The sequence below is a fragment of the Calonectris borealis genome, chromosome 13, assembly GCF_964195595.1.
Source record: "Calonectris borealis chromosome 13, bCalBor7.hap1.2, whole genome shotgun sequence".
Classification (NCBI taxonomy): domain Eukaryota; kingdom Metazoa; phylum Chordata; class Aves; order Procellariiformes; family Procellariidae; genus Calonectris; species Calonectris borealis.
Window position 1 is genome coordinate 24712639 of NC_134324.1, and position 15881 is coordinate 24728519.

Genomic DNA, 15881 nt, shown 5'->3' on the forward strand with positions numbered 1-15881 from the left:
GTGCAGGCCTCGGGCCTTTTTTAATGACAGTTACTACCTTTTTAAAGAAAAACCACCATCCCGAGCTGTGGGGGTGGGGGCGCCCAATAAAATGTCTCTAACGCGATCATGCGGTCTGCTCTCCTCGCCGGGCCGGGCCCGGCTGGGCACGGAGGGAGGGTCCCGCCGCTGCGGGGGCAGCTGCGGCGGCCCCGCTCATGCTGCTGAGGGGGAGGGACTGCAGCTCCCGGCATGCCTTGGGGCGGAGCGGCTCCTCCCGTCGTGCCCCGGGGCCGGAACTACCCGTCGCGTGGGAGCAAGGCCCGGTCCCGGCGTGCCCCGAGCGGGCGGCAGTGCCGGGCGTCCCGGCGTGGCGGCTCTGATGGCGGCGCTGCCGCCGGTCTACGTGTACAGCCCGGAGTACGTGGCCCTCTGCGACTCCCTCTGCAAAGTGCCCAAACGGGTCAGCGCCGCGGGGTGGGTGGCGGGGGCGGCTAACGGGCCCTGTGGGACCCCGGCGTGGGGGCGTTGGGAGTGCAGTGGTGAGGCCTGGGGTCGGAGGGGACCCCGGGGAGGCTGCCGGGAAGCCCGGGGGCTTTGGAGAGGCTGCCGGCACCTGGGACAGCGGGAGGGTGCGGGGAGCCTGGGGGAAGGGGCAGCGGTGTGGGGGCACGCCTTGGGCAGGAGGAGTGCGGGCTCAGAGAGCTGTCTCTCCCCTTACCGCCGCCGGCAGGGCGGGAGCGGGTGGCTGGGACACACAAGTGGCACTTCCGAGGCGCCCCCCCACCGAGAAGCTGTGCGCTGCTGTGCCTTTTCCTGACACACCGGGAAGTCCCCCACCACCACGCCCTGCTGTGCTGCACACCCTCGGTGGGGGAGACCCTGTCCAGGGACCCTGCTCAGGCTGGTGCCAGTTTAGCTGTGCTGCTGGGAGAAGTCACAGTTACACCCTCGCTGCAAGTCATTCAGCCCCCAGTTGCTGTGCTTCTGTCACCTACACTAGAGCTGCTCTCATGGTCTTATTCTTCTTTTTTCAGGCCAGTATGGTACATTCGTTGATTGAAGCGTATTCCTTACTTGACCAGATGAAGTAAGTGCTCCCATTTTCTGTGAAGAGAATATTTTCTTCTCTGCTAAGGTTTGGAAAATACTGAGTAACTGCAGGTTTTATACTGTCACTGCTGGCAGCATGATTATAGGAGCCGACACAGTGTGTATTTCTAGGATCTAAGGAAAGTCTGCTTGTTTTGCTAAATGGACAAGATTATGGTAATTATGGCAGGTGTAATTTACCCTTCCTGGTCCGATGGAGTACAAATTGCCTTGTGCTTTTTGCGTAGAGCATGCTGTCACCTGCTGCTCTCGTGGCTCTGAGCAGAAGCGAGGATGTCGAAATCACCCTTGGTGCTGCTCTGAATCCACTGGCCAGTGCTGATGCTGAGAGGGACCATGTTGTTTTGCTGTGTTGTGACTGATTTGGGAACCTTTTTGTGAAGTGTTGGTGCTGTTCAGGAGAGAAGACAAGATGAGGTCTGAGGCGGAACAGTGAGAATCCTCCTGCCCCATTAGGCTCTTGACACTGGGGGATATGACGGGAAAGAAAAGGCTTAGCTCAGCCTCTCTTATGTAGCATCTCATAAAATCTTTAAAAAATCCCACGCTCCAGTTCAGCAGGGCCAGAAAGTCCTACTGGGACTTTTTTTAAAGGATTTTTTTTCTTTCTGGTCATTTTGGTAGAGTGTGCTTGGGAAATGGCTGCAGGTATGATTACAGAGTGGACCCAAAGGGCTCTTCGCCCTGGCGTGGGGTGAGAAGTGTCCGGCTAGCCTGGAGCTGGGAGCTTCTTGCATTCTTCCAGTAGCAATGGAGCTGTACTGCGTTGCTGGCATGTGTCCCTAGAGTCTGAGGTTTGGAGAGGGCTTCAATGTGTCACAAGGTTTATTTAGGCAGATCGCAAAGCGCCCAAACCCGGGAAAGGTGATATGCGAGTTGCTGAGGACACAGACGGTCTCTGCTTTGAATGCAGGTGGAGTTAAGAGCATGTAAGAGGTGCTGCTCAGCTCTTGACTCAGTGGGCTGGTGTCCTGCTCCAGCACTGGGCTGGGCCTGGACATTTTCACTCTGTTATTTCCTCTGTGTGTAACCAGAATGTTGGATCTGCTGGCGAATGCTCAAACTGGGAGAACATGCAAAAAAGGGAAAAGACTTGAAGCAAAGTGGAAAGGTTAATGCAGGAAGCACCTGCAGATGTTCCTCATTGGGGTGGGCACAGCAGACAGTGCCAAGCTGGGGGAAAGGCCTACTCCAGCTCAGCTGAGTGGCTTTCACTCAAAGTGACAGTTTGGCGGGGGGGGGGGGGGGGGGGTGTTTGTTTACTTTTTCAACAGTAATTGCCAAAAGAAAGCTCCTAGTCTGAGGAGGTTAAAGCTGCGCGTTCCAGCCGAACCTTGGCGCCTCTTGTCCTGATGTGCTCCCTTCCTCCTCTCTGCCTAGGATAGTCAAGCCAAAAGTGGCCTCCATGGAGGAGATGGCAAGCTTCCACACGGATGCCTACCTGCAGCACCTGCAGAAGGTCAGTGAGGAGGGGGATGATGACCATCCGGAGTCCGTGGAGTATGGACTGGGTAAGGATGCATATCTTCAGCAAGAGATTAATTGACTATCAGGTCCAGGATGCTTTTTGCTGGAGCTGAGGTTAGACAGAGGGGTGAGTTCAGGTGGGCTGCTGGGCTGTTTGTGGAGAGAAACGCTCTTTGATGGGGTGTTGCTGAACCCTGTCAGCTGGTGGTCACCTGTCAGGCTGGCGTTCTCACTGTTGCCAGCAGAGGGTACTGTCAGCCTTACACTACTGTTCCGTGCAGCACAGCCTGTCGCTTGCATACTGGGAGCCAGTGCCTTTTGCTGCTGCTTTGAGGATTTCAAGCAGGACAGAAGGCCCTGACGTGTTGTCCTTGGAACAGAGCTGAGACTGCCTGCCGCAAGCCTGCTGTGGTGGAGGGCACGCATGAACAATGGCCTGAAGCTACAGCCAGGGACTAGAATGGCTGCTGTTTGCCTGGTACTTTCCTTACGTCTCGAGCAGAGGGCTCTTGCCTGCCTGGACTTAAGACAGCCTGAGCAATGCAGTAGTTAAAGTAGGCAAGGTGGCTGTGGGTACTGTCTTAGTCTCAAGAACAGGAGGAGTGACCCAGAACTGAGGCAGTGGTGCAGATTCTGTGCTGATCTCATGAGTCTCCCCTAGATCTATCCTTTACTTTTCTGAAGGTGATCTGTCTGCAGGCAGAGGAGCAGCCCTGGAGTCACACCTTGCTGGGGAACGGCTCCAGGGAGGCTGCTGTAGGAATAGGTGAAGATCATATTCTAGCTATAGACCTCCAGCGTACCTAGGCCTGTGTCCTTTGTGGAAGTCTGGTTTTAGAGGGGCGGATACATCAGTGACTGTGTCAGGGCTTTCCTGGTAGAGTAGCCAGGGAACTGAGAGTGTTTTTGCAAGATTGGTATGAGGGACCGGTAGATCGGGCTAGCCAGGCACACAGATCAGAAGTTTGTTCAAGACCCATCTGTGAATGATCTGAGTGCAAGGAAACATTCTGATTGTTGATTTTTGTGGTGGGTTAACCTTGGCTGGCTGCCAGGTACCCACAAAGACGCTCTCTGTCTCCCCCTCCTCAATAGGGTAGGGGAGAAAATATGATGGAAAAGGTCGTGGGTCAAGATAGGGACAGGGAGATCACTCACCAGTTACTGTCATGGGCAAAACAGACTTGACTTAGAGAAATTAATTCAATTTATTGCCAATTAATAACAGAGTAGGATAGTGAAAATTGAAAACAAAACTAAAATCACCTTCCCCCTCATCCACCCTTCTTCCCAGACTCAACTTCACTCCCAGCTCTTCTATCTCTCTCCCCCCGAGCTCTGCAAGGGGATGGGGAATGGGGGTTGTGGTCGGTTCATAACACTTTGTCTGTGCTGCTCCTTCCTCCTCACACTTTTCGCCTGCTCCAGTGTGGGGTCCCTCCCATGGGAGACAGTCCTCCACAAACTTCTCCAACGTGAGTCCTTCCCACAGGCTACAGTCCTTAACAAACAGCTCCAGCGTGGGTCCTTTCCATGGGGTGCAGCCCTTCAGGAAGAGACTGCTCCAGTGTGAGTCCCCCGTGGGGTCACAAGTCCTGCCAGCAAACCTGCTCCAGTGTGGGCTCCTCTCTCCACTGGTCCACAGGTCCTGCCAGGAGCCTGCTCCAGCGCAGGTTCTCCACGGGGTCACAGCCTCCTTTGAGCATCCCCCTGCTCCGGCGTGGGGTATTCCACGGGCTGCAGGTGGATATCTGCTCCACCGTGGACCTCCATGGGCTACAGGGGGACAGCCTGCCTCACCATGGACTTCACCACGGGCTGCAGGGGAATCTCTGCTCCGGCGCCTGGAGCACCTCCTCCGACCTTGGTGTCTGCAGGGCTGTTTCTCTCACATATTCTCACTTGTCTCTCCTAGCTGCTGCGCAGTGTTTTTTTCCCTTTCTTCAATATGTTATCACAAAGGTGCCACCAGCATTGCTGATGGGCTCAGCCTTGGTCAGCAGTGGGTCTGTCTTGGAGCCATCTCTGTCCGACACGGGTGCAGCTCCTGGTGTCTTCTGACAGACGCCACCCCTGCAGCCCCCCCCACTACAAAAACCTTACCATGCAAACCCAATACAATTTTTTTCCTACTTACACCACCTAAATGTGCCATGTGAGTCCAAATCCGATACCTGTTTTGAGGGTTTTGTGCCATGGCTCTTTCATTGCACCTGGAACAGAAAGTTAGAGCAGTGGTTAACGAGAGAGAGCTCGAAACAAAGAGAATGTGCTTCACCCAGAGGAAAAGGCCTGTTGTGTCTGATACATGGATTCTTACCTGCAGGTTACGACTGTCCAGCTACTGAAGGGATCTTTGAGTATGCGGCCGCTGTGGGAGGAGCCACCATCACTGCAGCCCAGTGCCTGCTGGACGGCAAGTGCAAGGTAGCAATTAACTGGCCTGGAGGGTGGCATCATGCAAAGAAGTAAGAAAACAATCTCTTTCCTTGTGTTTTCTCATCTGGTGTCTGAACCCCACCTCCTAGCTCCCAGCTTCCCTGCAAACCCTCAGGGTGTGGTGATCCAGCTGGAAGAAAGAGCAAGGTGTGAGATGGGTGAGGGAAGGCAGGAGGTAGATAGGAAAGAAGCAGAGTGTAGGGCAGAGGCCTGAGAGTAGGCTGGTTACTGCCCAATCCCGGTGCTATCATGGACTGCAGTGCAGGTCTGGGGCAGATATTTTCAGAGGTGTCCCACCATCCGTTGATACTAGGTTATCTCTGGGAGTTCAAGTGGGAATTGATTTTTGCAAAGTCCGTAGAGAAGGGCTGTGGAGAGGCAAATGATTGGTGTTGCTCCCAACTTGAAAGAGGATGGGAACGTGGCGACATGTTGTCCAAACTGTTTTGTGTGGCTTTTTTGGTTTCTTAATAAGAGGTTTGAAACAGTGCAGGACTGACCTCTGGTTTTGCCCATGCTCTGTGCGTGGCTGTTTGCTCTGAGCTGTAATGTCAATAACGATCTTCCAAAACAACAGGAGAGGAAGTAAAAATGTCATCCCTGAATCCTGTGATTCTGTAGTGGTAAAATAATTTGTTTCTATGGCTTCCCCATTTTCTATGGATGTATGTTCTATTTTAACTTGTGTCCCCCATGTCCCAAAACATGAGGCCTGTCTGCAAATGCAGATAGGACAGCACCCTTCCTTGTCTCCAGCTAACTGGCCTTTGCAGTGCTGTTCTGTTTCCCTGGTGAGCCCCAGAAATTAGCATGAACCACATGTCTGACCCTAACAACTTGTACATGAGCGTGCAGGTTTCTCTTCTTGCTCCAGTGACTTTCCTGACTTGGCAGAGAAACTCTGAAGGTGTAACGGTAGTGTGCAAACTCCAGCGATGGCAATGTCTCATCAGGACCTTTTTCCTGGTCAGCACTTTGCTGAATATGGGTTCAACTATGGGTTGCTGAGAAAGGAGAGAGTTTAGTTTGGCTGAGCTGAGCCCTCTTGCTCTTCACAGGAGGGATGGCTTTTTAAAAATCTTCTGTTCTTTTTTATCTTGATTGCATGACTTATAAAATGCCCGTAACAGAAGAAATCTTAGCAGTGTTGCTGCCACTAAGCTGTGCTATGAGCACTGTTCTGGGAAACAAATAATGTCTGTTTAAAAAAGGCATTTAATACTTACTGATCTCAAAGGAGCCTTCCCAGTCACCCGAGTGAAGTGGCACGGGATGCTGCAGGATAGGCAGCAGCTGTGGTAGGTGCCAGTCCAGTGTGAAGGTCCAGCCAGACTGACAGCCAACTGCAGGTGCCTGGTGCTAGGATGTGTGTGCTAGCAAAATACGTGTCCTTTTGTCAAAAAAGACCTGCTGTCTGGTGGCTTGGTTACTTTCCAAGGTCGTAAAGGTAGGAATGGTAACCACTGTCATCCGGGGCTTTTGAAGGTCCCAATTCACTGATATGCCTTTGGGGCAGAGGGTGAGATCTGATTCAGTGCCTTTTCTTGACCCAGGCCTGCAGTGCCTTTCTTGACCCAGTGCCCTTCCGGCAGTGACAGACCGAGCTCTGCTGCGTGGATCTGTGTGGGTAGAAATCCCAAGTGCTGGTCCTGAACTGCAGCTCTGAGGCTCGTCAGCCTCTCTCCGAGCTGGTGTCCTGCTCCACTTGGCCTCAAATTTGAAAGAGATCGTGTGTTACAGCATGGAGAGAGTGCCCAAGACGTGACATATTTCACTTTGCTTCCTTGCGAGCTGGGAAGGATGGGAGGGGTACGATGTGTAATCACAGTTAAGGAAGATTCCCAGGATACCTGCTAACATCCCAGTTCTCAGCATCACTGTAAATGAACAGAGTCACTGGGAAGCATCTGTGCTCCATGACATTTGCAAGGAATGAGAGCAGGTGCAGTTCTGCCACCCTGTGCTTGCTCCTCGCCATTTCCAGCTGTTTACTGAGCAGGGAGTGTTGGGGGAAATGAGCCAAGTACTGTGGGTGAAAGTCAAGAAGCATTTCCAAGAGGCATTTCCAAGAGACTCCAAGATCCTGGAGTTGTTCGAGCCTGGGAAAGCAGGGTTTGGACACTCCTGTTGCAAAGTATAAAGCTTTGGTTTAAATCAGCTATCCAGGGCTGACCTAAGAGTGCATATGGGCTAGTGCCAAGTGGTGATGGGGACTTGACTGCGAAGCGAGTCTGGAGTAGCATTAAGAAACTTCCTTGTTCCTTTGATGCCAGCAGTATGGTAGCTGCCCCCTGATATATGTCAGGGATAAATCTTTCCATGCAACATCTGTCCTCTGTTTAGCTGCTGGGGCTCTCTTCTGGCTGAGCCTAGGAACTGTATGGTGGGGGACTGCATGTGGAGCATCTTGTTTGCGTTTTCCTGGGGAGGAGGGGAGAGTGTTGCATTGGGGAGACCTTCATACCCCGAGACTTTGGAACAGAGCAGCAGAGTGTTCTGACTGCCTTGGACCTGCCTTTCACTGCCAGCACCTTCCTGGGAGCTGTGACCTGGACAGCAGGGATGGAGTGGCTGCCTGCCTGTGCCTGTACAGCACTCACAGGAAAATGGCCAAGCAGGACTGTCCAGGGGCCCGTCCTCTTGCTGCAGAGGGAGAGGAAGCACAGCGGAGAGTGGGTTTGAGTCCAGTGGCTCTGAACTTCCTTAAAATATCTCAGGTGCAGAAAGCTAACGTTTTATTTGTGCAGCAGTGAAATGGTCAGAGGTACCCTGCCAAGCCCGCCATGGGTCAGAGCCTCTCTGCAGCAGAGCCAGCTGATGCTTTACCAGCTGCCAGCAAGCCTAGGGTTGATAAGCGACTGGCACAAGCAGTCATGTTCTCTGTGCTTCCCAGCCATGCTTTGAGCTGCTCTTGACCCATCCCTTGGTCGCTGCTGGGCCTTGGCCAGGCTCTTCATCTTCTTCTGTGCCCCTGCGAGGTGGAGACTTGCAAAGCAAAAGTGACAACGCCAAGATCAGTGGCAATTGCATTGGTGATGTTCAACCTCACGGACATTGTTTTCACAGAGATGAAGCTTCTGGCTTCTGTTACCTGAACGATGCTGTCTTGGGGATCCTGCGGCTGCGCCAGAAATTTGACCGTGTCCTTTACATTGATTTGGATTTGCATCATGGGGATGGTAAGACCCAGCGCACGCTGCAAACAGCACAGCCACACAGACTCAGCAGGAGGAATGGGAGAAGTGAAGGCTTGTCGGGGCAGTAGAGCTTTACCTGCTGCAACAGCCATGGCTTTGCCTCCTTTCAGTGCAGTCAAGTTCCCTCAATCCATTTCTGCTTTGTCCTGCTTTATGGATTTGCCCTGTGCTGCTCATCAGACCTCTCTTGAGGGTGTGGGCAGCAGTCTTGTACCTAAAGGAACAAACAGCGTGTTCGCGTTCCAGTAATCCCCCCTGCCAGTGGCTCTCCAGCAGGACTTCCCCCAGTCCCTTGTCTCTCATCCCAGCAGAACAGCTGCCGACAGTGTTTAATTATTTAATGCCACCAGTGCAAGAGGGAAGCAGTCAGTAGTAAACGGTGCTTTTAAAAGAAGGCTTGACGCTGTAAAACTAAAGCCAGAGCTGGCCTTGCTGAAACTGTTCTCTCCTTCAGGGACGTTATTTCAACACCATTCAACATTTCCTCCTCTCCTAAATTTTATGGTGTGTTTCATTTTGCTCCGTTTTCCCCCCACATTTGGTTTCTGTTAAGTTTCCTGTTACTTCTTTCTCCCTCCCCACCCCCACTATTTTAATATGTCTTTAAGGAAGAGAAAAGGCATGTTGAACTGCAGCAGCATTACCAAAAAGCAAGAGAGCCCAGTAGCTCTGGTTCTAATCAGCCAAGCTCTGGCCAAGGCATCGCTGCTCAGCTCCCTCCCCCAGCCTTGCAGGCCAAGCAGTGCAGGCGAGTGCTGCTAACGTGGGCACTGACCTGGGGTATTGAGAACCATTCAGTACTGATTAGCATGAGACCTGCCAAATTCATTTCAGTTGTGACCTTTGCTGCAGTTGAATTCAGGTCTCCGGTGATTAAGGATGGATTTATTGAGCCACATCTGGTTTTCTGCTTTGTTCGTTCCATTCCTGCTCTGCTTGCTGCCCCATATTTATTGAGTGGCTCGTTTGTGTGTTTAGACTCTGTCATTTATGGGAATGATGCATGAAAGCTTTTTTCTCTTCCCTTTTCTCATAGGAGTTGAAGATGCCTTTAGTTTCACCTCGAAAGTCATGACTGTTTCTCTGCACAAGTTTTCGCCAGGATTTTTCCCAGGCAAGTTGAACTTGGGAGATTTGTGTTAATTTGGTTCACGCATCACTGACAAGGCCCCAGCAAAGGCAGGTTACATCCCTTCTGTCCAGCAGAGGTGTCTCACACATCTTCTGTTGATCCAGGAGAAGGAAAGAGGGGAGAATTAGATGTTTGGCATTTCCCCCTTTCTGGTTGTGGCTAAGCTCTGGGCAGAGCCACTGCTGGTCGGCCACCTGCAGCCCTTGAGAGCTGTGTGACAGAATTGGGCAGAGAGTGAGACCCAGGTCCATCCAACCCCTCTTTTATTGGTGGTGGCAAGTGGACTTCTCCATAAGCATGCTCTCTGCTCTCATCTGAGACATCCCACACATTTCTCTTGCTGCTCATCCCCTTTCCCTCGTAATTAACCATGGGGTGTTTCTGTTTTTCAGGCACCGGTGATGTGACAGATGTTGGCCTGGGGAAAGGTCGCTATTACAGCGTGAATGTACCTATTCAAGATGGCATTCAGGATGAGAAATATTACCAGATCTGTGAAACGTAAGCCCTCTTGCTCTGATACAGTTTACTTGGATGGGATTTTAGAGAACAGAGACTGCACAGATTTTGTTTATTTACTATTTTTAATTACAGTCTTTCCTTAAGGCTTGCCCCTTCCCCTGTTGCAGTTTTTGATTACAATAAACATGGATCTTAGGAGGTCTGAGATCTTGTCTGAATCCTTAGGCAAATTGAATATACAGAGGCATTTGTGGGTGGCTGGAGGGCCACGAGTCAGCCTTTTGTGTTTAAGGAGAGACTGAGAAGGGACAAGTACTTTTTAGCTGTGGACTTAGAGCTAGATGCTTTTTCTTCAAATAAATGCTCTGAACCCTGACCATCTGTGAGAGATATGCTTGAGGCTGAGCTAAAAGTGTTTTCCAAGCATCTTTTGTCTATGCTGGAAGATTGAAAGACTGAAGGCTGAATGTCTGCTGGTGATTGAGCTGCCTCCCGGCAGGCCCTTCCGTCACTCAATTGGTGATGGAGGTCAGAGGTGTAAGTCACAATCTTGCCTGTATATCCAGGTAAAGGAAAGCCCTCCAATTTGGGGAGCTCCTTCCCATGTTGCTGGCCATCTCCTGACACCGATAGGAGGACACATTGTGTGGCACTGGTCCTCTTCCAGTGGCAGTCTCACTGGGGCTGTGAAATTTTGACTGCCATTCTGGGTTTACTTGAGCAGTTGCAGAAAACCATTCTCTTCAATCCTCCCTGTCAGCCACTGACTGTTCTAGCTGTTCTTCTGACTTCTCTGTCAGCCGCTTCCTTCAGGGGCTGGCAGGGGCGCAGTGAATTGGATACTGCTAAAAGAAAGAGCTTGGAGAAATCTGAAAACTCAGAACATCTGTTTATCTCTGGTGCAAGGGCAGGCAGTGCAGCCCTGCCTCGGCGCACCGCTCTGCCAGGGCCAGAAAGGAACCACTGGGGTCACCTTGTCTTCTCGGCCCTATGTTGCTCATGAGACTTCCCTGAACTTGTTTGTTATTTCAGGAACAGAAAAGGGGCAGAACATCCCCTTTGCACATGTGCCAAGTGAGTGCACAGCCCACAGACCTCACGGTCCTTGCTGGCTGCGCCGTGCCCTGGCCACACTGATGGGGGTACCATCCCATCGGAGCCAGCTGTCACAGGTCAGAGGTTCCTGTGCCCGCAGCTGTGAGTCGGTGAGAGGTCTTTGCCATGCTCATGATGTATCTCGATGCAAAGTCAGTTTTCTAGCTGGGTTTAGTCTGCCATTGCAGGGAGGTATCGGGAGTTCCCAGACAGGCTTGGAGCTCTGACGGCATGACTGAGCTGGTCTCCCTGAGGGTTGCAGCCAGAAGGGGAGAAGAGTCATGTTCCCACTGCCTTATCCTTGGCTGCCCACTGTTTGGCATGACCGGGTGCTGGGTGCTGCTCCTTTCCCTTCTTTTCCTTGCCATGAACCAGTTTAGGGAGTTAACCTAGCAGAAAACTAACCCTGCTAAGCAACTTTCTACTAGTTCAGCTCTCTGAAACTGCACACCATGGGATCAGGGCAGCTCCATCATAAGCAAAAGGAAGGGACTGGGAAGGATGGGTGGAAGGGACTACCTGCTCCTGTATGGTCAGTTTGGCTTTGTCATCAGCTCAAGCTTGTAGCCTGCATGCCTGTGAAGGTCCATCAACATCTGCACGGGCCTGAGACTGCAGAGCAGTCCTTCTGCTGATTTCCTAAAACAGCAGAAAGAATTACTCTGTTCCTGAGCACAGCATGGGGCAAGAAGGGGACTAAGCTACCCTTATGCATTAACAGATATCCCAGCAGCTACAGACAAATGCTGTCGTGTGAAGGAGATGTTTATCATTTAGCTAATGTCTGCGATGTGTTTTGAAAATTAAAAGCCCTGGGAGAGAGTGAACTTTGTTTAAAACTCCTCATGGAGCCTCAAAAACCTGCAGGGATGGGCTAAAAGACTCTTTGTCCTCACTGGGAGACCTTGCTGAGAAATAGTAGGAAGCGTTGGCCTGAAGTGAGTTTCATTGGGGAAATAATAGAAGGACTCATGATAATGATTGCATTTTGGTGGAAGTGGAAGAGCCCCTTGCACAGTGAGATCGGTGAGGGGGCAGGGACCCCCAGTCTTTGCTAGCGAGAGATGAACTTTCCTCTGTCCATGTTATTTCACATGCATCTGCCCATTTCTGATGGGTCCATGAGGAATGTAAAGCTTCCTAGGGAAAAGGTGAGCTGTTTGAACTGGCCAGTGTCAGCTGCCTGTCTAGCAAAAGTGAAGAAGTGTGTCCGAGGGAGGTGGGGGAAGAGGGACCCAGAGACAGCTCACAGGAACTAGATGTGCTTGCAGAGGTCTGAGTGCAGGCAACGACAGCCCTCACCAGCAGCAGACAGTGTCAAGAAGCCCTACAGTGTTGGAAGAAAGCCGGTTCAGTCCTCCTTACTGCAGGGAAGGGTAGTACAATGTGGGCCTTGGGCAGAGGTGGAAGCCCCTCTCATCCATCCTGTCCTTGACATCTGCAGAAGAGAGGCTGACTTTGGGTCCGCTCAGGAAGGAGGCTTATGCCAATTTGACCGCTCTTTCCTTGGCACTGTGATTTTTACCATCTGCCTCAGTTTGCTTAGCTTGGTGGGGCTGTGTGGACAACATGGCCTGGTAGCTGTCAAAACATGAGTGGTGTGAGTAGCTGTCAACTACCTGTCCCTGCTAGGTACCTGGGGTGCTGGGGCCTGGCTCTCGGCATGTTCAGGCTGTGCTGCCATACCCGGGTGAATACGCATACTGAATGGAAATCCTGTTTTCCCTCAGGCTCGCATATTTGGTCTCAGGGCAGGGGGCAGGTTGAGTTTTTTCCCAGAGTTTTTCTCATCACTGGTCGAGCTTTTTCTCAGCAGTGCCTGTATTTCAGTAGTGAATTTGTGGTGCTTGTAGAGCTGATATCCTCAGCCCTGCAGGCATCTGCCTTGGCAGACCACACTGAGCTCAGTGGGGTTCCTTGTCTGGCTGCAGTGACTGGCTAAGTTTCTTGGGGTGAATACTGGTAAATGCAAGCTCTTTGTCACAGGGAAGCAGCTCTCTCATTTGGCACCGCAGTGGTTTCTAATTGCATATCAAATAAGAACTGGCGATGTTTAGGTTCTCTTAACCAAGGCAAAAGCATTTATTGCAGGGATCACATCTGTTTCTGCTTTAGCAAAATAAAAACACTGTTGTGAAAGGAACATGTTTTTCTCCATTATTTGCCTTGTTATTTTGGGCTTTGGAGCACAGCGCTGGTAACAGGATTATTCCCTCTGTGAAGTTCATAATACTAAAAATCTCCTGGAGCAAAGCCAAATGTCTGACATGCCCAATTGCCTTCTGCAAGAAAGAATGCTTCTAATAAACTATCTCCAGGACACCGGCCCTGCTGCACCCCAGCATCCACTAGAGTGGGGGGAAATGTATTTCTACCTCAAGAGCCATATGGGAGAGAGGAGAGTGAGAACCTAGACAGAGCCTTCCTCTGTTCGTCCTGTCCTGGTGAGAGGTGTCTGAGAGTTTAGGATTGTTGTTTCGCCAGACCCTGCTCTTCATCGTGACTTTTACAGGGGAGAGAAGCCCCTGAATTTGGCTTGCAGCCCTTCCGCTTAGGGCGGCCACTGTAAATGTGTGGTTTGATGCTACCACTAAGCTGATCAGGACTAGATCTCCCTCCCCTGTGTTCTCAGTGATGCTTTTGCCTTCATCAGCCTTGTGATTTGAGAGCTAAACTTACTGCAGGAGTGTAGTGGAGGCAGAAGGCTAACTGGGAGCTGAGGGAGCGTAACTGGTATGAGGGGGGTGGGAGCAGAGAATGCAGAAACCTTGAGAGCCATCGGTGGATCTGAGGGACCAGGGCTGTGCCGCCAGCATCCTTCTGAGCCACGTTTGCGGTAACCCCTACCGCTTCTCCTCTCCACAGCGTGCTGAAGGAGGTGTACGCCGCGTTCAACCCAGACGCAGTTGTGCTGCAGCTGGGGGCAGACACCGTCGCCGGAGATCCCATGTGCTCTTTCAACATGACGCCTGAGGGAGTGGGCAAGTGCCTGAAGTACGTCCTGCAGTGGCAGCTAGCAACTCTCATCCTGGGAGGAGGTGAGTGCATGCGCGTCCTGCTGTTCACAAGGAAATGTGTTTGTCCTCCTGCGACCCTTCCTTGAGTGTGTGCCCTTGGGCTCAGCGCTGACTGGAGTTTAGCAGAGTGACTGCTGGGCAGCGTCAGGAGCGCATTCTGTGGTGCAGTACTGTTTTCACACAGACCTGAAATCCTTGATACCAACAGGTGCAAGTCTCAATCCTGACCCTAAGATCTTGAGTTAAAGACTGCTTGGCTCCTCTGGAGAAGAGCAGAGGCCGTTAACCCTGATGAACTGACCCTGGCTTCTCAGTGGCACCTCTGATTCCCATCTCTGCTGATCAGCCCTTCAGTGCTGCTTTTTGAAAGTGAGCGCTGTGTTCCCAAACCTGCGTCCAGGGATCTGGCAATGAATGATTTTGTTTGGATTCAAGGAGGGGCTCAGGAAAAGGACTGGCTGCCTGCACAGCCTGTACAGCAGGGCTTTGATACTCAGGGCAAGCTAAGGTTGACTTAGTTCTGCCATGCTGCGTAACCAGCTGCTTGTCCAGTGGGGAGAGTGCAGGACAGGCTTTATGCAATACAGAGCATTTCAGAACAACAAAAGCCACTGTGTGCCAGGGAGAGCCCCCCAGCTCTGTGCCTGGAGCCATATCAGTTCTAGCTGTTGTCCTTTTTGAGGTGAGGGAGATCAGGTATAGCATGTTAAGCCTAAAATTTGATGTGCTTAATGCACTTTGTTTTGGAAAGCTTGCGAGTATTCAATCCTGCTGTGGCGTGTCTGTGGGTATGCTGGGAATGGCACCTTTCAGGCAAAAAGAAACCCCAAAACTTTTGTCAAAAAATGAGGGGCAACTATTTGTTGTTTGTGAAAATAACAAAGGAGTGTCTCACCACTGCAACTTGTGGAAGCATTTGAGGTGGAAATTGGGGGAAGAGTCAATACTAAAAAAAAAAAAAAAAAAACCAAAAAAAAAAACCCAAAAACACTCCCCCAGCCCAAAGAGTCTGAGATGGTGGCTGGAGGATCCTAGCCTGTGCCACACTGGGTGTAACTGGGGTTCAGTTTGGGAGGTCTGCCCTGCATACAGTGTCATTTGGACCTGGCCTTGTGTAGCCAGCAGGTGCAAAGTACAGTTTTTGGCACAGCTTAAGTGGATGAAATAAGCTGAATTCATGTAAACTGCACGTGTTGCCTCCGCGATTTGTGCCTTCCACTAAAATCTCTCCCTTTCTCTTCCCTTTCCCCACTCTTCCTCCTCCAAAATCGCAATTCTTGCTGGAGATAGGAGGCTACAACCTTGCCAATACAGCTCGCTGCTGGACATACTTGACTGCGGTCATCCTTGGGAGAACACTGTCCTCCGAGATCCCTGATCACGAGGTAAAGCTTTGACAAACCCTCCCTTCTCCTTGCACGAGAGCTGAGTCGTTCTACCTAAGCCAAACGGCATCCTTGCCGCTCAATACTGTTTTGTTGAGACACTCTGGTAACAATAACGCACTGTCCTAGCAGCATAGTGGGTGCTTGTTCCCAAAACCTGATGCTGTCTGCATCTTTTTGCAAGGGATCTCAGGCGCCAATAAGCTCCAGTCTCAGATAATTACAGAGAAGATGGGGAGGGGGAGTCACCTGTTTGCTCAAAGAGCTCTTCAGGATGTGCACGTACTTTTGCCAGGAAAGAGCCAGGCCTTTCTCAAGGCTTTAAATTTTAGGCCTGCTTTCATTGACTTAGAGAAAGTACCAGGTGCTTTGAAGCTTTTCTGACCAGCAGTCTTGCAGCGGGCCATGGGGCCAGGTGCTTTCATGATCACATATGAGCTGTCTCAGTTCCAGTGCTGGTGCTTTTAAAGTCTTGAGCGGGGCTGGACAGCTGGTTGGAGGGACACAATCTAGACTGAATTTGGGTGAAATAACTATAGGTTCATAATAGGTCTCAAACTGCAAATCAATGGTATTGACCCTACAGAAATAAACC

At 51.3% G+C, this 15881-nt stretch overlaps 1 protein-coding gene across 10 annotated transcripts in view; it reads left to right on the top strand.

Moving 5' to 3' along the window:
- The window catches only part of HDAC8 (histone deacetylase 8), a 44824-nt gene that overhangs the window by 5765 nt on the left and 23178 nt on the right, over positions 1-15881 (top strand). For 3 of the 10 annotated variants that reach the window (XR_012675660.1, XM_075162680.1, XM_075162681.1), the window contains exons 1-10: positions 217-399; positions 1017-1069; positions 2473-2603; positions 3988-4128; positions 4886-5027; positions 8065-8177; positions 9232-9309; positions 9720-9828; positions 13750-13922; positions 15192-15286. Coding sequence is in view for 8 of the 10 variants with exons in the window: in XM_075162680.1 (XP_075018781.1) it covers positions 232-399; positions 1017-1069; positions 2473-2603; positions 3988-4128; positions 4886-5027; positions 8065-8177; positions 9232-9309; positions 9720-9828; positions 13750-13922; positions 15192-15286 (1203 nt within the window). In the remaining 2 variants the exon portion in view is untranslated. Of the gene's footprint in view, positions 1-216; positions 443-1016; positions 1070-2472; positions 2604-3987; positions 4129-4885; positions 5028-8064; positions 8178-9231; positions 9310-9719; positions 9829-13749; positions 13923-14109; positions 14271-15191; positions 15287-15881 lie in introns of those variants that run through there. The other 7 variants (XR_012675661.1, XM_075162683.1, XM_075162685.1 and 4 more) reach the window with 7 other exon arrangements.